Source organism: Hemibagrus wyckioides, linkage group LG27, assembly GCF_019097595.1.
Source record: "Hemibagrus wyckioides isolate EC202008001 linkage group LG27, SWU_Hwy_1.0, whole genome shotgun sequence".
Taxonomy (NCBI): domain Eukaryota; kingdom Metazoa; phylum Chordata; class Actinopteri; order Siluriformes; family Bagridae; genus Hemibagrus; species Hemibagrus wyckioides.
This window is the reverse complement of record NC_080736.1, coordinates 15340101-15365100: the sequence shown is the minus strand read 5'-3', so window position 1 is coordinate 15365100 and position 25000 is coordinate 15340101. Positions and strand designations below refer to the sequence as shown.

General features: G+C 43.3%; 1 protein-coding gene across 1 annotated transcript in view; it reads left to right on the top strand.

Moving 5' to 3' along the window:
• The window catches only part of zranb3 (zinc finger, RAN-binding domain containing 3), a 76818-nt gene that overhangs the window by 34123 nt on the left and 17695 nt on the right, over positions 1–25000 (top strand). Inside the window, exons 8-16 of the mRNA XM_058381556.1 lie at positions 3809–3928; positions 7224–7343; positions 8385–8564; positions 10544–10708; positions 10959–11358; positions 16528–16710; positions 18798–18904; positions 21220–21321; positions 21453–21595. Coding sequence (XP_058237539.1) covers positions 3809–3928; positions 7224–7343; positions 8385–8564; positions 10544–10708; positions 10959–11358; positions 16528–16710; positions 18798–18904; positions 21220–21321; positions 21453–21595 — 1520 coding nt within the window. The remainder of the gene's footprint in view (positions 1–3808; positions 3929–7223; positions 7344–8384; positions 8565–10543; positions 10709–10958; positions 11359–16527; positions 16711–18797; positions 18905–21219; positions 21322–21452; positions 21596–25000) is intronic.

The window sequence follows — 25000 nt, the reverse complement described above, 5'->3', positions numbered from 1 at the left end:
TGGCCGCGCTTTAATGGGATTCAGTGACTGACTCCAGATCCCGAAACGTATCGCCTGGAGTCGAGACCTACACATGTTGGGGAGGGGGGGGGACCTGATGGAGCGTAAAAACGAGAGAGATTGGAGACTAAGGACATGATCTTAGCAGAGATAAGCGTGTGGGAGTCCTTCTGAAATCTCCGTCTAATGTTATAGCATTTCAGTGTTTTTCAGGTGTGGAGATCGATCAGAGCCCTTTTTTCTGCATGAAGAAAAGTTTAAGAAACATGGTTTGATATAGGCTGACAACAAGGCAGCTAAAATCATTTTGAATATTAAACATTCAAATGTGGATTTATTTTCCCTTTGAATACATAAATATTATGAAAATTCCTCCTTCAGACAGCCCTAGTGTGTATCATATTGCAAGTGACCCCTGCTGTGCAGCCCATTCTTTAGTCCTCCAGCAGAGCCTTTGTGCCTAGCGGGGAGTTATAGTGGAAAGCCAAGACACACACACACACACACACACACACACAGACACACACAGACACAGAGCTCAAACCACCAGGTCCCAAAACACATGAATCGCTGAATCATTCAGGGTACAAGTAAAATCCTGATTCAGTATGCAGTAAGCTCCAAATCTGAGTCCAGCTTTAACAGCTGCTTTTTTAGAGTCTGCATTCTACATACACCAATCAGCCATAACATTATAACCACTCTCAGCTGCCGTGAATACGTTGATTATATCGTTACCTGTAAACTGGTGAGATATTGTAAACAGCTAGCGAACAGATAGGTCTCGAAGTTGATGTGTTGGAAGCAGGAAGAATGGGCAAGCATAAAGATCTGAGTGACTTTGACAAGAGCCAAAATGTGAGGGTCAGACGACTCTAAAGCATCTCCAGGTCTTGTGGAATGTTCCTGGTATGCTGTGGTTATTATCTACTAAAACTGGTCCAAGAAAGGACATCTGAGGAACCGATGAGAAGGTCACAGACTCAAACCTATCCCATCTGGTCTCATCCAACAGAAGTAGCACCAGCTGCTGAAAAAGTGTATGATTGCTCTGATAGAAAGGAATCAGAACACACAGCTTGTTGTGTATAGAGCTCATAGCTGTAGACCGGTCAGAGTGGCCATACTGACTCCTGTCCAGCTGAAAGCTCCTACAATGCACACATGAGCATCAGAAATGGACAATGGAGCAACGGAAGATAGAGCCCCGGTCATGATGAATCACATTTTCTTTTACTTCGTGTGGACAGCAGTGTGTGTGTGAGAATGGGGGACGACAAGGGGTTGGTCACTTACTTCATTTAGATGGTACCACCTAACTAAACATTGTTCTGGACCCCTTAAGTACACCCTTTTATGGTAACTTAATAGTTCCCTAATAGCAGAGGCATCTTTCAGCAGTATAATGCATTTACATTTAGACACAACTCATATTTTCATTCTTCATCTTTCATTCTCATATCTCAATTTATGAGCAATTGAGGGTTAAGGGCCTTGCTCAGGAGTGGCAGCTTGGTGGAGCTGGGATTCAAACTCACAATCTTACGATCAGTAGTCCAACACCTTAACCACCAAGCTATCTCATCCCCTATGCACCCTGCCAGACTGCAAGAATAGTTTGAGGAGCTTGACAGGGTGTTGACTCAGATCTCAATCTCATCATGTATCTGTGGGAGGCCTGGTGCTGGACAAAAAAGTCTGATCCGTGGATGCCCCATTTCACAATCTGAGGACTTGAAGGAGAATTACTACCAGAGTTGTTTAAACTGACAGGAAGGCTACAGTAGCACACATAACCACTCTTTACAAGCATGGTGAGCAGAAAAGCATTAAGGAACGCAGAACATGTCCATATGTAAAGAACAGGAGTCTGAGGCTACAGAGGGCTGGACAAAACTGGACAGATGTAGATCAGAAAAAGACCAAGTGACGTCTTTATCGTAATCAGACACGCTGTAAAATATACTCTGAAGAACGACACTAATGTCTGAATACAGACATTAGTGCACTGTCCAGAGAAAAGATGTAAACATCTGGGCTAACCATTCCTCCAAAAGCTAAAGAAGTCTGAATTAGTACAATAATGATCAGCATCTGGAGATGGACAGACTCTGCTCCTCTTAAAGCTTTGTTCGCCTGAACCCTGCCCCGATATGGACATGTTCCAGATGTGATCTGAACACTGCCCTGTCAAGTAGTTCACCTGTTTGTGTACAAGTCGCGCACAGTATGCTTTCTTACGTACATTAGCGAATCGGACACCATGCTGTTGAACCCAGATGTCCACCATGGCAACCAGCCCTTCTGATGGCATTGCCATGGGAACGCACTGCAGTGGGAGGCCACTGACCTTTTCAGTCTCATGAAGTCTCTGTTTTGTCCCTCTTGGGTTTTTTATTCTACTACAAAAACACGACTTCTATTGGGATGCATGCAGTATGTATTTATTAAAGCACACTACAGATAAATTAGGGGTGCATTAATATTCTAATGAAATCAATCGATCACTGGGAACATTTTCTTTAGCTTTCTGTCGGTTTACATTAGAAGGTTTCGTGGCAGATTTTTAAACAGAATCTTAGTGCTTATATTACGTGCTCAGTGCTCGCAGAAGTGAAGTGCTCTCTCTTATGTCTGATACAAAGTTCATGGCACACAGTTTACCTTGCACTCATGTTTTCTGACCACAGACGCTGATTCTACACACTCGGGTCAGCTGACCATTTTCAACCAGGTTACCTTCACTACATCCGTCGTTATGCCATTTCAACGTATGCTAGATTTACGTCACATGCTATCAAATGTTCATTTATAGGTATTATTTATTTTACAAATAACAATAAATCAACTCCGTATTAGACCGATCCAGACACAAAGTGAGTGACTGGACATGATGGAGAGGCGGCAATTAATAATAATCATTACACTAAATTGTGTGTTGCTAATAGTAGGAGGAGGAGGAGGACTATATAAAGTAGCCCAAGCTTAAACACTGGTTTCTAGCGCTCTTTAACAGCCATGAATAGTCCATTACGCATTATTAACACGGATTACAGACACACGCTGATCGAAGAGCTCATGTAAGTGAGCATCTGGGTCACAAGTCATTGTCCCTCCTGGCCTTATGATCTCTGCTTCATCACCTTTAATCGCTTGTATCGATTCGGTCCCGTTTGCTCACCTTTCATATCCGTCCCACTTGATTTTCTGACACACACACACACACAGAAGGAATGGAATGAAGCAGTATCATGGCCGCATTAGACAGTGTCCCTCTTTTTCTGAAGTGCGAATTCCCAGCCAGCACAAGCGAGCCAAGCATGGGTATTTTTACCCCAACAGCATCTGCTCCCAATTATCTCAAGACTAAGCCTTACACACACACACACACATACACACACATATACACACACACACACACACGGCACACACACACACACACACACACACGGCACACTGGAGAAGATTTAATGCCGCTTCACAGGGAGCAGTTTTGGATACCAATTAAAAGATGTGAAAACGACAAAACTAGGCTGTAATAACAAAAGTGGAGCGGCGTTCGGAAAAGTGAGGTTTTACTCACAGCTCGCTAACGATCACGGTTAATGCGGCAGTCTGATTATCACCCAAATAATCCGGCAACGTGTGAATTAATATTGTAAACCTCAGACCTATGTGAGAAAAGGAGGAAGCTGTGGTAGATGTGCTTCATGCATGGAGTGGGAATATACTGAATGTGAATCAATGAATATATTCAGCCCTCTCTCTCTCTCTCTCTCTCTCTCTCTCACACACACTCTCTCTGTAGGCAGGAGCTGTGAAGGACTACATAAAGATGATGTTGGAGACAGAGCAGCTGAAGTTTCTGGTCTTTGCGCATCACCTCAGCATGCTGCAGGCGTGTACCGAGGCTGCGATTGAGGCCAAGGTACTGTGGGGGTGTGTGGGTGGGTGTGTGTGTCTGTGTGTGTGTGTGCACCCCTCTACTCCTGCTCCACTCATCAGTCTGACAATCAGATTCACACCTGTTCTAATATATGTGTGTGTGTGTGTGTGTTGTCAGTCCCTTTTAAAATTGCATTCACACTTTAATTACTCATTAATTTTAATTTTAGCCTGCCACAGACTGAATCAACATTAAGCACTTCTGTTGTAGAAGCAGCAATCAACGCAAATCAAAGTCACCAATCAGCACCTCAAACATAATGACGGTGCAGTTTATCCTGAATTTCAAACAAAACACAACAACAATAATAATAATAAAAATGTGAAATCTGCTATAAACATCTGTACGATAAACTGATATCAAACTATCATAATTCCAAGCATCGGATTTAGGTAAAATATCCTTTATGTTGTAGGAGAAAGCAAAAGCTGTGTTGCTTTTTAGGTAAAGAAAACATAACCTACTGTATATTAAATGACCTATTAATATATTTATATCATATTTTTTGGTTTTGGAATATTTTGTATCTATTCAATAAAGCAGGAAATTGTGACATCACAACATGAGAAAATGACTTTCGTAGATGTGTGATTCAACAGCCTCATATTTAGTAACTAAAGGTAGTCTATTTGAATGTAGCTCAAAGTACATAAATATGAAAAATTTAAAGTGTGTGTGTAAAAGTAGAGGTTGGGATGAAAAGAGAGCCAAGCGTTTGGGGAGAGCTCGTTCTATTGCAGGTCTCCTCACTGAGCTCGTGCTTGGATTTTTTATTTCTGTCCCTGCTAAAGCATCAACTTGGCCCCAGTTTATGAATGCTACTACTACTACTACTACACACACACACACACACACGCGCACAGAAGAGCTACCACATTTGTATGCAAGTATGTACATGCTGAATACGAATTAGGCACCAGTGCTCTGTGTGTGTGTGTGTGTGTTGCATGTAACTCTTACTGTCTCCTCACCCAGTTGACCCAGCTCTCCTCCTCACACACTCACACACTTTAAAAACTTCCAAACTTTCACCAGCCAGACTGATTTTCACGTCATCTCCAACCTTTCTCACTTCTCACACAGAGTGAGAGGGGTGTGTGAGAGAGCGAGAGAAAGTGTGCAAGTGTGTGTGTGTGTGTGTGTGTGTCTGTGTGCAAAATCGCACCTCATGGTGTGACTGCTCTCATTATCCTTTAAGATTTCATAACCACCAATTAGCACGAAAGCTCCCGAAAAAGAAGTGTTCGTAAATGAGGCGGGGTGGGGGGTGGGGGGACGCACTCAGCTGACCGAATCAATGACAGAGAGAGGAAGAGAAGGAGAAAAGCGTTCATTAGAATAGCTGAACATCTGTCAAAGCACACTTGTTGAGGTCTTCAGGCATTTCAGTGTTTGAGACCTGAAGCTAAATTCTTTTACGTATACAAAACAGCATCCATCATACATCCAAAACCCCAAAGAATCCATACGTGGTGATGGCTGTAGGCATGGGATTGAGGTTCTTGGAGAAGGGTGTGTGGTCTGAGGGCAGAGTGAGTTGGGAAAGGGTGACCTAATCTCACAGACAAAAACATTTTCAATCAGTAAATGACCACTGACTGTGACCATGAATGAAATACCAACCTTCTGTCGCAGCCATACTATAAATATCTATATCTATATATCTATATCTATATATCTATATCTATATATCTATATATCTATATATATATATATATATATATATATATATAAACTTTGTAGGTCTCATGTTGCCCCATTTATCCACTACACTGTTTGAGTAAGATTAATACCTAATAAATATTTTGACCTCTTTTATAAACATATTGAGTATACACTTCACAATGTAGAGTAAAACATGCCATGTTCAAAAAAGAGGCCTGAACTTCTCTGCAGTAATTAAACACAGTCTTCTTATTCATGCAGTTTGTAGTAGGTAAGTGGGTTAAGGGTGTGTAGGGGGCATAGTGTGGAGGTAAGTGTGGTTAGGGTGTGGAGGTAAGTGTGGTTAGGGTGTGTAGGGGGCATAGTGTGGAGATAAGTGTGGTTAGGGTGTGTAGGGGGCAGGGTGTGGAGGTAAGTGATGGAGGATGTGTTGGGGGCAGGGTGTGGAGGTAAGTGTGGTTAGGATTTGTTTGGGGCAGTATGTGGAGGTAAGTGGAGTAGGGATGTGTTCGGGGCAGTATATGGAGGTAAGTGGGTTAAGGGTGTGTAGGGGGCATAGTGGTAAGTGGGTTTAGGGTGTGTTGGGGCAGGGTGTGGAGGTGAGTGGTATAAGGAATGTGTTAGGGGCAGGGTGTGGAGGTAAGTGGGGTATGATGTGCTGTGGGCAGGGTTGGGGGATTTCTTAGGGGACAGGGTATGGAGGTAAGTAGGGTAGGATGTTTTGTGGGCAGGGTGTGGTGGTATGGAGAGTAAGATGTGTGGGAGGGCATGCTGTGAGGGTGAGTAAATTAGGATATATTGGGGACAGGTTGTGGTAGGACATGTTGGACAGGGTGTGGATGCAAGGAGGGTAGGATGTGTTGGGGCAGGGTCTGGAGGTCAAGAGGGAAGGATGTGTTTAGAGGGCAGGGTGTGGAGGTCAGGAGGGAAGGATGCATTTAGAGGGCAGGGTGTGGAGGTCAGGAGGGTAGTATGCATTTAGAGGGCAGGGTGTCGAGGTCAGGAGGGTAGTATGCATTTAGAGGGCAGGGTGTCGAGGTCAGGAGGGTAGTATGCATTTAGAGGGCAGGGTGTGGAGGTCAGGAGGGTAGTATGCATTTAGAGGGCAGGGTGTCGAGGTCAGGAGGGTAGTATGCATTTAGAGGGCAGGGTGTCGAGGTCAGGAGGGTAGTATGCATTTAGAGGGCAGGGTGTCGAGGTCAGGAGGGTACAATATGTTGGGTGCAGGGTGTGGAGGTAACTGGGGCAGGATGTGTTAAGGGGCAGGGTAGAGAAGTAAGAAGTGTAGGTTGTGGAGGTAAGTGGGGCAAGATGTGGTGGTGTTGGATGAAGGGGAGAGAACTAAGAGGAGCAAAACACTTCAGGAGATGCTCAACTCCAGAATATCTGGGAATACTAACAGCAGTCCTGCAGTTGCTATAATGTTCTGCTGGAGGATTGTAGACTTGGATGTTGATTGCCAGATGTTTGCTGTCAGAACACGACACGGTGTCACTAAGTAACACATACGATTTAGTTTTAAATTAGAAGCAGAGTCTTCTCACCCCTTTATTCAGAAGCCTCGAGCCAAAAGGTGCGAGTGTGATGATTTTTTTTTTTTTTCGTCTCGCAGGCCGGTTATATCCGGATCGATGGCAGCGTTCCTTCCGCAGAGAGGATCCAGCTGGTCCACCGCTTCCAGAATGATCCAGAGACACGGGTGGCTATTCTGAGCATACAGGCGGCGGGACAGGTACACGCAAACACATCCACACAACACACTTCCTTTTCATATGTTTTTTTTTTCTTCTCTCCCACTTCATTTGCACTGTTTTATCTTCTATAAAACACCTTCATGCTAATTAGTCATGAAATGTGTTTATAGAGCAGAGGCGTATTTTTATCCCAACAGTCTGGCTGTAATCAAAGTTCTCTTGCATTTAGAGAAGGCTTTGTGCGTCATTGTGTTGTTGTGACTAAGTGTTTTGATTCCAGAAGAAAGTGCTTCAACACCGTGTCTTCACACTCCTCCGTGTTCACCCGAGCTCGGCTTAATGAATAAATGACCCAGACACATAGAAACAATCACTGCACTATAAGGGTGAAGGATAATGGCTCTGTCCTGAAAGCTGAAATTTACGTCTGGCCGGCGTTCATCCGTTCAAACGACCGTCTCAGACGTCTAGAGCACACAGAATCTGTTCTAACAAGGAATATGGTTCCTGCAATATTTATAGCCTTGGTATAAATGTACTATTATGAAGCGAAGGCAAATACAGTTTACACACAGACACAGCTCCAGGCCCTTGTTTAAATATGTAAGAGTTTCTGTAAAATGACTGCGTAACTGAATAGAGCGTAAAGTCGCCCCACTTCTCTGCGGCATAAAGCTCAGGCTTCGCCGAGTCTGTAGAGATCTGTAAATTTATGATAATGACTAATCTTTCATAGATTTCCTGCCAATATTCACAGAGATTGTGCAGACCTGCAGTGTGCAGTATTTGAATAATGCACCAGTAGTGTAGCTGTAGAAATATAACAGCAGTAAGGTCATGATGAAGTGTGCTGCTGCCTGGGACGCAGATACCAGAGCATGAGGATGTGGTAGTGCAGAGGATCAGTGCAGTAATAAAGGTTTGGATCAACGCCACACTAGAACCCACTGCTCTGGGTTTTGTGTTTTGAATAAAGTCGATGGTATGTACTGTAGGAAGGTTTCACTCACAACCCATCTGCACTCAATGCCTTCCTGTTATAAGAGATAACGTGTGTGTGTGGGTGGGTGTGTTCTTAGGGTCTGACCTTGACAGCGGCGTCTCACGTGGTGTTTGCCGAGCTCTACTGGAACCCAGGTCACGTGAAGCAGGCGGAGGACCGAGCGCATCGCATTGGCCAAACCTCATCCGTACACGTTCACTACCTCATCGCCAAGGGCACGTTCGATATGGTCATGTGGGCCATGCTGAACAGGAAGGTGAGTGACACGGGGCGGGTTGGAACGCATCAGGAGTCGAGATGGTCGTGCGTGATGCTCAACTCCACAGCTATTTCTGGATCAGCAAAAGCCAGGCGTATTACACTGATGTTTAGATACAGGGCCCTGATATCTTTGTTTGTTAATCCATTTAGGGATTATGGGTCTAACGCAGTTTCATGTAGATACAAGTCTGCTCTTGTATCTCCCTAAAGCTTTGCCAAAATGGCTGCTGAGTATACTGACTTCGTTATAACCCTGTATTTTTCGATATAGAGGCTTGCTAACAATTGTGTAGCACTGTATATTTTTTTTTAAATATAATTAAAATGTAATGTCTACAAAATCTCATATACCAAAATAAATAAGCACACAATATTGACATAAGTATATAATATAAATAAGTATTTAGCGTTTAAAAAAGAAAACTATGGAAAAAAAAAATGTTAGCATTTGTTAGCATAAACCCTGTCCCAAGTTTGCGGTCCCACCTGATGGCACTGTTTAGCAGTCCGAAGGTATGATTACAGTCGACGTTATGCAAGATCCCACTTAAATCTGCTTGAGATCACAGGCAGCGAAAGGTTTAAAAGTAAAAATGCGTTCCTGTAAGATCGTTCCGTAGCAGCAGCAGCCAGCACAGAATTTACATTTACACCTACTTATCTGGCCGATGCTTTTATCCAAAGCGAATTAGACGCGAGGCAGGATCCAATTCGAGCGTATCATATCGCCGAGTCGTTGAGCATTGAAGTGCATCTGAACTCAATACGTAACTCCTCATGGAGGGTTTAATCCTGTTACAGAATACAAGATTGGACAAATTTGTCAGTATAGTGCTAAGTTTAGTATTAAAGATAAAGATGTGCTTAGTAGTTTGGTTTAAAAAAAAAATTGGGGAGTGTTACATATGAATGAATATGAGTCAGGCCTAAGGCTTTGGATATACACTGATCAGCCATAACATTATGACCAGCTGCTTAATATTGTGTTGGTCCCCCTTTGCTGCCAGAACAGCCCTGACCCGTCATGCACTGTGTATTCGGACACCTTTCTATCAGAACCAGCATTAACTTCTTCAGCAGTTTGAGCAACAGTAGCTCGTCTGTTGGATCGGATCACATGGTCCAGCCTTCACTCCCCACGTGCATCAATGAGCCTTGGCCGCCCATGACCCTGTCACCGGTTCACCACTGTACCTTCCTTGGACCACTTTTGATAGATACTGACCACTGCAGACCGGGAACATCCCACAAGAGCTGCAGTTTTGGAGATGCTCTGATCCAGTGGTCTAGCCATCACAATTTGGCCCTTCGTCAAACTCGCTCAAATCCTTACACTTGTCCATTTTTCCTGATTCTAACACATCAACTATTCACGGCACCTGTCAGTGGTCATAATGTTATGCCTGATTAGTGTATTCCATTCTCTATGCAAATTATTAGACCAAAATCATGGTTGTTATACAATTCCAGGCTGTTTTGGTGCATTCTGGGATGCTTTTCTGCTCACTGCTGGTGTAAAGAGTGATTATTTCATCAGCACATGTCCATACCTGATCTTTACTGATATATCAAAAGTTCTTCCCTTTTGGTGGACGGATGTTTCCTGTTCAGACTCAGACTCACTGACATTTTCCAAATGTGACCTTTTTCTTTTTGTAATAGCGCAGAACACCACAGGTAAATTTCTGTAACCCCGATGAAAGGGGTGGGGGGGTTGGTCGATTTGCATATCATGCATATTTATAGGTCTAGATAGAGGCTTGAGGAGGTTAATGATTCAGAAATGTTCCTATAAAAGTCTAACGACACGACCAGGGGTACGTTCAAGAGCCCCTACAGAGGCAGTCCTGGCGTTTGAACTTTTCGATCACTAATCTAAGGACGTTAACCTCTGATCCTCCACTGGTCAAACTGTTAAAAGACCAGTTTAGTGTGTTTGAGTGTGTTAACATTAGATTTCCCGGTTTTTATCAGGAAACAGTAACAGGCAGCACTCTGAACGGAAGGAAGGATTATCTGAAAGCGGAGGAGGCGGATAAGGAGAAATGGGATTTTCTGAACTTCGCTCAGGCTTGGACACCGAGCGACAGCATCACCGGCGATGCCGAGGATTTGAAAGATGGTGTCTTGTTCTCACATGTAAGTCTCAATGGGAGTTTAAGAACAGATAAAACACCTTCTCAAGTGCCAACAATGCACTGCAATGAGTCAGGTGACGCAAAGAATAACAATAATCTGAATTATTCATTTATTTATTTATTTATTTATTTGTATAAGCAAATGTCTACTACAGCCATGCAGTGTTCACTATTCCTTCCATTAACATAACTTGTATATTTAAACACCTTAATTCAGTTAGTTTCCACTTTTTAATCCTTCTTCCCTACAGTTTGAGAAAGACAAACAGCACGACATCCGCAACTTTTTTTCTCCCGTCTCGGACAAAAAGAGGAAGAGAACAGACGACGACTCCTCCGTCACCGGCTCTCCTCAAAAACCTTCACAAGACCAGCAGGGAACCAATCAAAGCCCCGGTAGCCGCAGCCCTGATATAGCCAATCAGGAGGAGGATTTCAGTCCCCAGGTGAAACGTTTGAAACAGGCTACTCCATTGTCTCGCCGCGGGGGGAAAAGAAGTCCCATGATGCCTCTCGGTGCACCACACAGTCTCTCGGCAGGACCGCAAACCCCCCGCCACAGCCAGAAGTGGAGCTGCCCACTCTGTACATTCTCCAACAGTGGCCTGCTGCTGCGCTGCGAAATGTGCGAGACGCCGCGAGCTCAGAGAGGTACACACACACACACAAAGTTGCTTATGACATTTCATATAATGTTAAGCTCATTAGCTTACAATATGACATGTCTTTGTTTCACCTGTCTACATTCTCACAAATCTCTTTTTCAAAACGTTTCATTATACAAATCGTTTCCACAAAGTTTGAGACGATTTAGTAACCGATATCCATAAATTGAGAATTTTTGTTTTGTTTTTCCAATCAAATACCCATACCAACCCAGTCTTCTCTCATTTTGCCATTGCCCACCCACTAGCTCACCCTCTCCTATCACAGGAAGTGCTGCTCATGCTACTTCACACTCGGAGGAAAGCGCTATCTGCCCTCTTTCACAAACACGAGCTCACAAACTGGTTAGAAACTCAGAATCTGCCAGCAACAGTGCGAATATCTTTCTGTTAAGCCACTTGCTAGTGGAAGCCATTTCAAGATGAGATTAAAACAAAAACCCATAATTCATAGCACTCTAGATACAGGGTCAAAACCCAGTCTTTTCCACTTATTCATCTAAATATATAATATACAATATTTAGGCATACCATTATGACCACCTGCCTAGTACTGTCCCCCTTTTGCTGCCAAAACAGCCCTGACCCGTCCTGCACTGTGTATTCTGACACCTTTCTATCAGAACCAGCATTATCTTCTTCAGCAATTTGAGCAACAGTAGCTCGTCTGTTGGATCGGAACACACGGGCCAGCCTTCGCTCCCCACATGCATCAATGAGCCTTGGCCGCCCATGACCCTGTCACCGGTTCACCACTGTTCCTTCCTTGGACCACTTTTGATAGATACTGACCACTGCAGACCGGGAACACTCCACAAGAGCTGCAGTTTTGGAGATGCTCTGATCCAGTCGTCTAGCCATCACAATTTGGCCCTTCGTCAAACTCGCTCAAATCTTTACACTTGTCCATTTTTCCTGATTTTAACACACTACTATGAGGACAAAATGTTCACTTGCTGCCTAATATATCCCACACACTAACAGGTGCCATGATGAGGAGATCATCAGTCTTATTCACTTCACCTCTCATGTTATGCCTGATCGGTGTATATTTCATCGCTTTTAGCAGAGATGGTACGTCTATACGTATGTAAAGCTCCGTCTCTAGCAGTGTATCTTGTCATTTTCCACATGAGCTTGCTGAGATTCTTGTACCAGGTTTCAGTGAGATCTACCTTGAGGTTATAACTCCAGGTTTGTGCTCGCCCTGGCTCTTTAAATTAATAAAAAAAACCACACACAATATAAATCACCAGCCTCACTAATCTAAGCAGGACAAAGCGGCGTCTCCACGTGCCTCTGAAACATATCGCCTGCCATGTCTTGTATTCAGGTGTTCTACTTTACGCAGGACGTACGTATCTATTTTGGGGATCCGGAGGTGACACTAAAGGGAGCCGCAGTGTTTGTTTTGGATTGCGGCATAATAACGTTAAGAATTAATGACGATACAGTTTAAGGCTGATTTTAATTACTCTGGCCTACATGCAGTTAAAAAAAAAATAGACAATGGATGAGGCATTTGTTCATTAGATACTACTCCTGCACTAAACACAGCTCTGTAAGCAAATAAATAAATAGATGAATAAACAAGAAACAACTTTTTAAGTTCTGACCATAGATCAGCTGCAGTTGTTTAAAATAGATTAGCCTCGAGTGCATCACACAAGTTCTGTGCTCTTATCCTCTGATTACACTTCCTGCTTTTCTTTCTTGGACACACACACACACACACACACAGAGAGAACACTGTTTGATTCTATTTGTTGAGACGGCTCAGATTCAGATCTTCACATCATTTACACTCCTATGATTTGCATGTTGTTGGAAAGAAACACATCCTTAACAATGCCATGTATCCTCATTGGTCATCATCTAGGTTTGTACCACTACAGTAGAAATCTCCACACACACATTAAGTGAAACACAAACAAACAGCTTGACATTGGAGGGCGGGTCAGTCTCTCCACTTTCTCTCTCACGTGTTTCTCTCTCAAATTGCTGAAGAAATTAATGCTGGTTCTGATAGAAAGGTGCATCACAGTTTGTTGCGTATGAAGCTGCATAGCTGCAGACCAGTCAGGGTGCCCATGCTGACCCCTGTAAACCACCGAAAGCACCAACAATGGGCATTTGAGCATCAGAACTGGACCAGGGAGCAACGGAAGAAGGTGGCCTGGTCTGATGAATCACGTTTTCTTTTACATCACGTGGATGGCCAGGTGTGTGTGTGTGTGTGTGTATTTCTCAGGTAAGCAACACATGGAACCAGGATGCACTATGGGAAGAAGGCAAGCCAGTGAAGGCAGTGTCATGCTTTGGGCAGTGTACTGCTGGGAAACCTTGGGTCCTGGCATCCATGTGGATGTTACTTTGAAACGTACCACCTACCTAAGCATTGTTGCAGACCATGTACACTCTTTCATGGTAACAGTATTCCCTGATGGCTGTGGCCTCTTTCAGCAGGATAATGTGCCGTGACACAAAGCAATAATGGTTCAGGAATGGTTTGATGACCACAACAACCAGTTTGAAATGTTGACTTGGCCTCCAAATTCATCAAATCTCAATCCACTCGAGCATCTGTGGGATGTGCTGGATAAACAAGTCCGATCCATGGAGCCCCTACCTTAAAGGATCTGCTGCTAACATCTTGGTGCCAGATACCACAGCACACCTTCAGGGATCTAGTGGAGACAATATTAGGCAGGTGGTCATAATGTCATAATGTGGTCATAAGACAATATTAGGCAGGTGGTCATAATGTTATGCCTGATCAGCGTATAATATAATGCATTTTCCAGTCTACAGGAATGGAAATGGATTCAAGCATTTATTTGCTAATGCACCGGGAAAACAAAGCCTGATAGCTATCCGGGTGATGTAAAATTGTTGGAGATGTTGTATCATTACCCTGTTAGCGAACTCATTCGAAGACAATTTGTCATGTTTTTAAAATAAATATATAAAGGAAGCAGGCATCCATGAAATCAACCCGACGAGATTTGAGAGTTTTGTTCTCCATGCCGTGTTTTTGCTGGTCTAGATAATCCTTCTGTAATACTGAGCAATAATTACATCCTCTAGCGACGTCCCAAACCGCCGACTACTCACTAGATGAAATAACTTGTCAGTACTCCACGGTGAATTCTTTTAAAACGTATTACTGTGAGATTATTCAGAGAGATGCCTTCTCTCTTCAGCGTAATTGCTAATCTGATTAATCTGGTGGAATGACGTTTTTCAGCGGACTCTCGCGACGGAGAACGGAACGTCTGGGTGACATTTACGGCAGATGCGTGCGAGGGTGACCTTTGACTGAGTGAAAAGGTGCGAGGAGAGGTGAAAGAGGCACAGAGGGAGGCAGAGGCAAATAGCGAGAGGAGAAAGGGTCACAGTGTGAAGAGAGTATCGATCATGAATATTGAGCCACTACCTGTCTATCCATAAAGATAATCAAGACAGAGGTGGAGTCATGCAGATGTGTGTGTGTGTGTGTGTGTGTGTATATATATATATATATACAAACAGAGTGGTATAGATGAGAGAGAAGGGGGTCACCTGTCTTGTTTTGTTTTCCATGTAGGTCATTTCTCTGGAACAATGTTATTTTTAACCATTTACTGCTACATGATGTCATCATTCCGAGTCTCCGCTGAAACATAGTTCGTATGTGGAGCTACTTCACCATTAGCTGGTCTGGGAACATTATTTTATGAACTGTTATTTACCTCTCTAGGAAACTGAGAGAGAGGCAGAGAGAGAGAGAGAGAGAGAGAGAGAGAAAGAGTGGTATAGGAGACACAGGAAGAGAGACTGAGGAACAGAGTCAGAGAGGGAGCGAGAGAGAGATGGTGAGTGATGGAGGCAGAGAGAAAGAGTGGTATAGGAGACACACAGGAAGACTGAGGAACAGAGGCAGAGAGAGAGATGGAGAGGCAAAAAGAGTGAGGGGAGGCAGAGAGGGTGAGGGATAGACAGTGAGATAGTGACAGAACATGAGGCAGTGAGAGACAGAGGCAAAAATGAGAGTGAAATAAAAGGCAGTGAGAGTGAGATAGTGATGAGTATGAGGCAGAGAGTATGAGAGGCAGACAGAGTGCAATAGTGATGAATATGAGGCTGAGAGAATGAGGGGCAAACAGTGAGAGTGAGATAGTGACTAGTATAAGGTGGGAGAGTGAGATAGTGACTGGTATGAGGCAGAGAGAGCAAGATAGTGACGTGTATGAGACAATGAGAGATATAGTGACAAGTATGAGGCAGAGAGAATGAGAGGCAGACAGTGAGAGTGAGATAGTGACGAGTATGAGAGTGAAAGTGATGGGTATGGGGCAGACATTGAGAGTGAGATGGTGATGAATATGATACAGTGAGAGTGAGATAGTGATGGTATATGGGGGGAGATGTTGAAACGGAGAGAATGAGGCAGTGAAAGAGTGTCAGTGGGCATTAAGAGAGAGACAGAGGCAGAGATTTTGAAAGAGGTAAGGCGAGGCAGACAGCGTGAGACAGGCATTGAGAGAGATAGGGAGAACAGAAAGGCACAAAAGAGACGATGTGAAAGCCAGAGAAAAGGCCAGAGACGGGAAGAAAAAGGCAGGAGAGAATGAGCCGGTCAGAAACACAGTGACGGACAGAGAGAGGAGTGAAAGCAGGATGAAATGATTCCTGGTCTCGGGTTCTGCTGTAGAGTCGCTTATAGAGGATGAGAGAAAGTTTTCTGGAAAGGAAAGAGTAACGCTGCTCTCAAGGAGCTCGTCTTTTACTCAGCATGTCCCGCTCTGCCGTATGGACGAGACACACACTGCGCATTAGACAGACTTGAAGCCCATCCGTCTCTCTCACACACACACACACACACACACACACACACACACAGCATCTGTTCAATGCCGAGGCTCGATGTACTAACAACTCCAACATTAATTATGGCCCAAATTTTATTCATGGCTGCTGCCAGAACCATGTCTATAGTCTGTGGAAAATCAGTCTGAATCTCATGAGCATCCAAAACTCTGGGGATTTTTTTTCTCTGTCTGACTACCAGACTACGTCCAAAGCTGCTTAGAAATCTGTTCCTTTTTCCTTATTATTATTATTATTATTATAATCATCTTTCTTTTCCTTTCTATACCTCGTTTTCCTCTTGCAGCTCACAGTCCTCCTGCGTCTCCCTCCCCTCCCACCTCTCTCTCCGTCTCCAGCCCCTGCATCACTCTTTCAGACACAGAAGAAGACAACAGCACCCCCAAAAGACCGCAATCTCCTCTCGTCACGCAGAGCCGAACCCAAAAGACGTCAGGAACGGGAGCTCCTCCACACGCTCCTTCTGACGGTAAGTTTAGTCACTTCATACCACATGGAGCTGATCAGAGATCATTTTTGTGTCTAAAATCAGGAAATTGACTCCGCCCACACCAAGCGGTCAGAATCTCATTGTACAAATTTCCAAGCACAGGTTTTTAATGAGTCCTGAAATAAATAATACTTTTCAGTACAATAATATTTTCAGAGCAATTCCTCTCGACCATCCTGACTCTAGCTACAGGATCGTTGAGGAAGGGTACGATATTATCAGCACGAAAGTCTAATACGCCACGTTCAAATATCATCAGTGAGTTTTCATTAATGCAGTTAGTCTTAAGAACGCAGTGTTCCCCGAGCAACGTTTTATTTTTAAAACTAACGTTAAGTAACGTCCGCATCGGATTACATAACTCAGCTGAGGGTGCTCTAGAGAAAGCTTTCTCCAATTTCCTCCCAATCCATATCCATGCCTGTAGATGGACTGGATATAAATCCATCTAAATCACCCCCGGTGTGTAAATGATGCCCTCACGCCGCTCATTCTTCCTGGGATAACATCTAGATTCACCACCAGCGTAAAAAAAATAAATAAATAAATAAAATGAATGAATAATATCTGCAAAGCAAGAAAAAAAAAAAGAAAAGTCCGATGTGAACTGAAGTGGGAAGTTTCAAGGTAAACGCCCTCTTTGTATCTTGCTGCATTCTCGAAGTTGATGAATAAAAGGGTTTTAGAAAAACACCACACACACACACACACTGCAGCAGCAGCCAGCTGTATGTCGGGGCCTAAAAATAACCAGCTGTTTTCCTTCTGAAACCCACCATTTTCACACTTTGACAGCCCTGTGTGGTGTTGTTCCCTCCCAAGGCGTGCCTGTCCTCTGCAGTGAGCTGCAGCTAATGGCTGGGCAATGGCGCGGTGAGATCGGCCACACTGAGACGTCCCTGCTGTTCTTAAGTTTCTTTTTTTTTTTTACTCCTCCGCTTGCCAGGAATGGCAACAATTTTCCGGGAGATATGGCCATCTGAACTTAAAATATTACTAAGGAGCAATTACATGAAACTGGCGTCATTAATGAATCCGGCTACATGTTCATAAGTAATTGTCTGAGCTTGAATAGCTTCCCTGTTTTTCTCCCATAGACAGCTCTCTGGTCTTCATGGTGGTTTATCCACTTTAACAGATGTCGAGAGGCGAAACCCAGTTCCAGTTCAAACCAAGAATAGACAATTAATCTAATCAGACAGACCGGGGAAACAAAGCCATATGTTCCAATATTTTTGATCACTTAAAAAACTGAATGGGTGGGTTCTCATACTCTAAAACAAAAGACTTTAACTCAGCTATAAATGTGGTTTTATATGTGTGTTGTGGTAGCTTAGTGGTTAAGGCATTAACTACTGATCAGAAGGTTGTAGGGTCGAATCCCAGGTCCACCGAGCTGTCACTTAATCCTCACTTGCTCAGTCGTATAAAATGAGATGAAAATGTAAGTCGCTCTGGATGAGGGCTTATGTCAGAAACGTAAATGTATAAAATATGTAAGTATTTCCAGAAGGGTGATGAGTTTCCTCTGACACGAGGGCATTCATTTAATTGGTTAGCGTAATTGCATGCTGTAAAGTTTATCCCTTGTGCATGTTTGACTCCCATTACCACAGCAATCTATAATAAAATAGATAGGAAGTGTTTTGGCATCTTTTGCTTGTTTTTGTCTTTTCCTCGTGTTTCCGTAAGCCTCATGCACTGATATATATTTAAAAAATGACATGTTGATCATTTCTGTGCGGATTTGGGTGCAAAAGCCCTGATTGAAGTTCTTCACAGACAGGAATATATAGTGGAGAGAGGTATAGAGGGGATGTACAAGAGTGCCATGTTGCTGAAAAACTCCCAACTGTTAATGAAGGAGAGGACGAGTTACGAGCGACGAGGTGGAAGCCTTATATCGTGCTCATTTACCGATGTAGCTGCTAGTCGACTCGTTATTTTCCTTCTCCTCCCTGCTGACCTTTTCTTGATTGAGGCACAAGCAGTAATGATCATCCCTCCTTCTATTCGTCTCTCCATCCCCTTCCTCTCCTCCTTCTCCCTCTCCTTCTCCTCGCTAGCTAATGACAGCCGTGAGTCAGAGCCGGGAGATGACTCTCTGCCTGTGTATGACAGCCTGAAGTTCTGCGCCAGCAAAAATACTGATAGGATCTACATTTACAACAAGGTAACACACACACACACACACAAATGGGCATTTTTGCCACAATCCTTCTTTCCAGTAAGAATTCAGTCCAGACCAGATTAATGAGTTCGGCTCTGCTCATCACCCTCTCTCTCTCTCGCTCTTTCTCACTCTTTCTCTCTCTCTCACTCACTCTCACTATTTCTCTCTCTCTCTCTCTCTCTCTCTCACTCTTTCTCTCTCTCTCTCTCTCTCTCTCTCTCTCTCTCCACCAGTCATGCAAAATGAAACGTCTTCTCAAGTTGAAATTGCGTGCCATCGTTTACGTTCCTTTTAAATGGGACGAAATATGACCATGAAGTCCCTCGGTTGACTCAGATTGAGAAATATTAGCAGAGTTAGATATTTAATAAGACCTTCTCCTCTGGCTATTTGGGCTCAGCAGTGATGGATGATGCAGCCACAGGCAGAGCTCAGCAAGGCGGGAATTTGGGGGTGAGGGTAGGGGTGACGGTAGGGGGATTATGTTTGGGGGGGCGGTGAGAGTAAGAAAGAATGACAGGAGGAGGAGAAGTAGCAAGATGCACGAGGGGAGCAAGAGAACCAAATTATGCGGCGCGTATAATGTCTAATAATAACAGACACTCCATAGACGATGTGCTGTCCTTAAGCGAACATATTTATATACAAGCACTCACAAGCTTATCAGATCAGCTTACGCTAATTCACCTAATCAGACTCGCACCAACATTTTGGAATGAATTCATTTAACACGGAAAGAAAAATGATTTCACGTGAATTAAGGACACAAATGTGTGTGTGTATGAGAGAGAAAGAGAGAGAGAGAGAGAGAGAGAGAGAGAACCTCTTTAGCCTTTCTACTGAATGATCACACACACAGTTATTTCATTAAGTAACAACAAAAAGCCAAACTTCACAATGAGACATTCATTTTTGTTGGTTTTAGCGCCTCGTAAAAGGTGTGTGTGTGATGAGCAATGAAACACTCCTTAAACCAATTATTCAATTTCCTTCTTACTCTAAATACACCTGATATTTGTACATTTCCCACTGGGGTGAATAAAGTGTCTGTCCGTCTATCTTCTTGTCTGTCTATCTGCCTGTGTGCCTGTCTGCCTGTCTGTCTCTGTCTCTCTATATATCTGCCTGCCTGTCTATCTATCTATCTATCTATCTATCTATCTATCTATCTATCTATCTGGCTGTGTCCCTGCCTGCCTGTCTGTCTGTCCATCTATTTGCTTGTCTGTCTGTCTCTGTTTATCTATCTATCTATCTATCTATCTATCTATCTATCTATCTATCTATCTATCTATCTATCTATCTATCTATCTATCTATCTATCTATCTATCTATCTATCTATCTATCTGTTTGTCTGTCTATCTATCTATCTATCTGGCTGTGTCCCTGCCTGCCTGTCTGTCTGTCCATCTATTTGCTTGTCTGTCTGTTTTTCTGTCTCTGTCTATCTATACATCTGCCTGCATGTCTGCCTATCTAGCTAGCTAGCTATCTCGTGTTAACTGGTTCAACACCATGGGGTTTCTATAAAAAAAAAAGAAGCAAAAACACTAATAATATGTAGAGCATGTGAACACTTATATAATAGTTATATATAGTAGTTACTATAATGTAATAACTGCATTGTAGATATTTCTATACATGTACCATCCATTTTAATAAGAACCTGTATGTTCATGCAGTGATCTAGTCAGCCAATCATGTGACTGCAGCACGGTGTTACAAAATCCTCGACAGAAAGGTGATCTAAGTGACTGTGGCATGGTGGCTGGTGCCTCTGTTCGACTTCTGGGATTCTGACACACAGCAGTCTCTAGAAACAAGAATAAAACAATAGGCAGCAGTTCTACAGGAAGAGACGCCTTGATGATGAGACCGGTTTGAGCTGGCACTCACTCACAAACATGTCAATGTCGAGCAAGAAAGCACCTCAGAGCTCGAGGTGGAACGGTCTACAACAGCAGATGACCACACCGGTTCTGACCAGGATTCTGAGGACACGCTTGTCTATGCCATGCTGATGATCTCCTTTTCATACATGTTAATCCTGGTTGCCATGGTTTCCCTGGCGCATTACCTGTCATCACATAACCTTTCATTCCATGCTGGTAGACGGGTGTTCATTTATTTAGCCACACTCAGTGAAATTTCCACCCTGTACAATCAGCTCATATTTACAAGCTTGACTTGTGTTGTAATGAATAGGTTTCTAAACATCATTATTTATTTGAAGCTAGCCAGTTAACTGTTTGTTACAGGCTGTTAATTTGCATTGTGTTAAGTTGAAAAGTGTGTGTGTGTGTCGTCGTTTCAGGATGGTCACCCACTCAACTGCAACTTTGTTCCTCTGGATATCAGACTACAGAATTGGGAAGAATTACCTCCGGAATTCAGCCGCACTGAGAACCAGAGACACGTGAGTGTGTGTGTGTGTGTGTGTGTGTGAGATAGATGTATGCAGAAAACGTACACATATATCATATGAAGACTACTAAAGATTACCTATATACATGAACAGTAATGTTAAGTGTGTGTTTGTGTGTGTAGTTGGTGCGGTTTGTGCGCGAGTGGAGCTTTCTGACAGCGATGAAGCAAAGGATAGTGAGGAAGAGTGGCAAAGTCTTTCAAAGCCCGATTATGCTCGTGGATGAGCTCACACACACACAGCGTCGACACAGTAGCACCAAAAGGCAAGAACACACACACACAACCACACACATGCATACTCTTTCTCTCGTTGTCCATCTGTTCACTTATGAGTGTAGCTCCATTTCTTTGGCTGTCTCCTTGTCAATCTTCGTGCCTCCTAGTTTTTCTCTGCTCCGTCTCACTCTCTCCCATTCTTCCTGTCAGTGTCCATTCCAGTTCAATCTTTAGCTCCATCTGTTTGCTCTGTGTCTGTGTACCAATGATTATTTCTCCCATCACACTTTTTTCTCTCTGCCTGTCTCTTTCACTCCACTGTCTGCCACTCTTGGTTAGATTTCCTGATATGTAAGTCGTCTCTGTGATTATGTTGTGCTGAGTTCTCTCTTTCTTTTACACACACACACACACACAAATAGCTTTTATATAGACTAGAAACATGAAGACAGCTCTTATGAGGCCATATCCATCATAAATAAGGCCTGCCGCAGTTTTAGGATTTTAAAATATAAAAGTCGCTGAAGATCACAAATCTGGTGCTGGATCAGCGCTGTGTTAATACAGGCACATGTTCACAGAAAGGAGGACATAAAAAGTTTTCCAAATGCATCCCTTAGTGAAGGCGTAGCCTCTGTGCCTGTCAGTCTTCACAAAGGAGGCGTGGCCTCTGTGCCTATTAGTACCAGTGAGGTATTGCTTATCAGTACCAGTGAGGCGATGTGGCCTCTGTGCCTACCAGTACCAGTGAGGAGGCGTGGCCTCTGTGCCTACCAGTACCAGTGAGGAGGCGTGGCCTCTGTGCCTATCAGTACCAGTGAGGAGGCGTGGCCTCTGTGCCTAGCAGTACCAGTGAGGAGGCGTGGCCTCTGTGCCTACCAGTACCAGTGAGGAGGCGTGGCCTCTGTGCCTATCAATACCAGTCAGGAGACGTATAATATAGATAGATAGATAGATAGATAGATAGATGGATAGATGGGTAGATAGATGGATGGATGGGTAGGTAGGATAGATAGATAGATAGATAGATAGATAGATAGATAGATAGATAGATAGATAGATAGATAGATAGATAGATAGATAGATAGATAGATAGATAGATAGGCAGGTTGGATGGATAGATAGATAGGCAGGTTGGATGGATGGATGGGTAGGTAGGGTAGATAGGTAGGTAGGCAGGTAGGATAGATAGATAGATAGATAGATAGATAGATAGATAGGCAGGTAGGCAGGTTGGATGGATGGATGGATGGATGGATGGATGGATGGATAGGTAGGATGGATGGATGGATAGGTAGGTAGGTAGACAGACAGACAGACAGACAGACAGACAGATAGATAGGTAGGCAGGTAGGATGGATGGATGGATGGATAGGTAGGTAGGTAGGTTGGATGGATGAAATGGATGGATGGGTAGGTAGGATAGATGGATAGATAGATAGATAGATAGATAGATAGATAGATAGATAGGTAGGATGGATGGATGGATGGATGGATGGATGGATGGATGGATGGATGGATGGATGGATGGATAGGTAGGTAGGATGGATGAAATGGATGGGTAGGTAGGATGGATGAAATGGATGGGTAGGTAGGATAGATAGATAGATAGATAGATAGATAGATAGATAGATAGATAGATAGATAGATAGGCAGGTAGGATAGATGGATGGATGGATAGGTAGGTAGGTAGGTTGGATGGATGCATGGGTAGGTAGGGTAGGTAGATAGATAGGTAGGCAGGTAGGATGGATGGATGGATGGATGGATGGATAGGTAGGTAGGTTGGATGGATGAAATGGATGGGTAGGTAGGATAGATAGATAGATAGATAGATAGATAGATAGGCAGTTAGGATGGATAGATAGATAGATAGATAGATAGATAGATAGATAGATAGATAGATAGATAGATAGATAGATAGATAGATAGATAGATAGATAGATAGGCAGGTAGGATGGATGGATGGATGGATGGATGGATGGATAGGTAGGTTGGATGGATGGATGGATGGATAGGTAGGTAGGTAGGTAGGTAGGTAGGTAGATAGATAGACAGACAGACAGACAGACAGATAGATAGATAGATAGATAGATAGATAGGCAGGTAGGATGGATGGATGGATGGATGGATAGGTAGGTTGGATGGATGCATGGGTAGGTAGGGTAGGTAGGTAGATAGATAGGTAGGCAGGTAGGATGGATGGATGGATGAATGGATGGATGGATGGATAGATGGATAGGTAGGTAGGTTGGATGGATGAAATGGATGGGTAGGTAGGATAGATAGATAGATAGATAGATAGATAGATAGATAGATAGATAGATAGATAGATAGATAGATAGATAGATAGGCAGGTAGGATGGATGGATAGGTAGGTAGGTTGGATGGATGCATGGGTAGGTAGGGTAGGTAGGTAGATAGATAGGTAGGCAGGTAGGATGGATGGATGGATGGATGGATGGATGGATGGATGGATAGGTAGGTAGGTTGGATGGATGAAATGGATGGGTAGGTAGGATAGATAGATAGATAGATAGATAGATAGATAGATAGATAGATAGATAGATAGATAGATAGATAGATAGGCAGTTAGGATGGATGGATAGGTAGATAGATAGATAGATAGATAGATAGATAGGCAGTTAGGATGGATGGATAGATAGATAGATAGATAGATAGATAGATAGATAGATAGATAGATAGATAGATAGATAGATAGATAGATAGATAGGCAGTTAGGATAGATGGATGGATGGATAGGTAGGTTGGATGGATGGATGGATGGGTAGGTAGGGTAGGTAGATAGATAGATAGATAGATAGATAGATAGATAGATAGATAGATAGATAGATAGATAGATAGATAGATAGGCAGGTAGGATGGATGGATGGATGGATGGGTAGGTAGGGTAGATAGATAGATAGATAGATAGATAGATAGATAGATAGATAGATAGATAGATAGATAGATAGATAGATAGATAGATAGATGGATGGATGGATGGATGGATGGATGGATGGATGGATGGATGGATAGGTAGGTTGGATGGATGGATGGATGGGTAGGTAGGTAGATAGATAGATAGATAGATAGATAGATAGATAGATAGATAGATAGATAGATAGATAGATAGATAGGCCGGTAGGATGGATGGATGGATGGATAGGTAGGTAGGGTAGATAGATAGGTAGGTAGGCAGGTAGGATGGATAGATAGATAGATAGATAGATAGATAGATAGATAGATAGATAGATAGATAGATAGATAGATAGATAGATAGATAGGCAGGTTGGATGGATGGATAGGTAGGTTGGATGGATGGGTAGGTAGGTAGGTTGGATGGGTAGGTAGGTAGGTAGACAGACAGACAGACAGACAGATAGGTAGGCAGGTAGGATGGATGGATGGATGGATGGATGGATAGGTAGGTTGGATGGATGAAATGGATG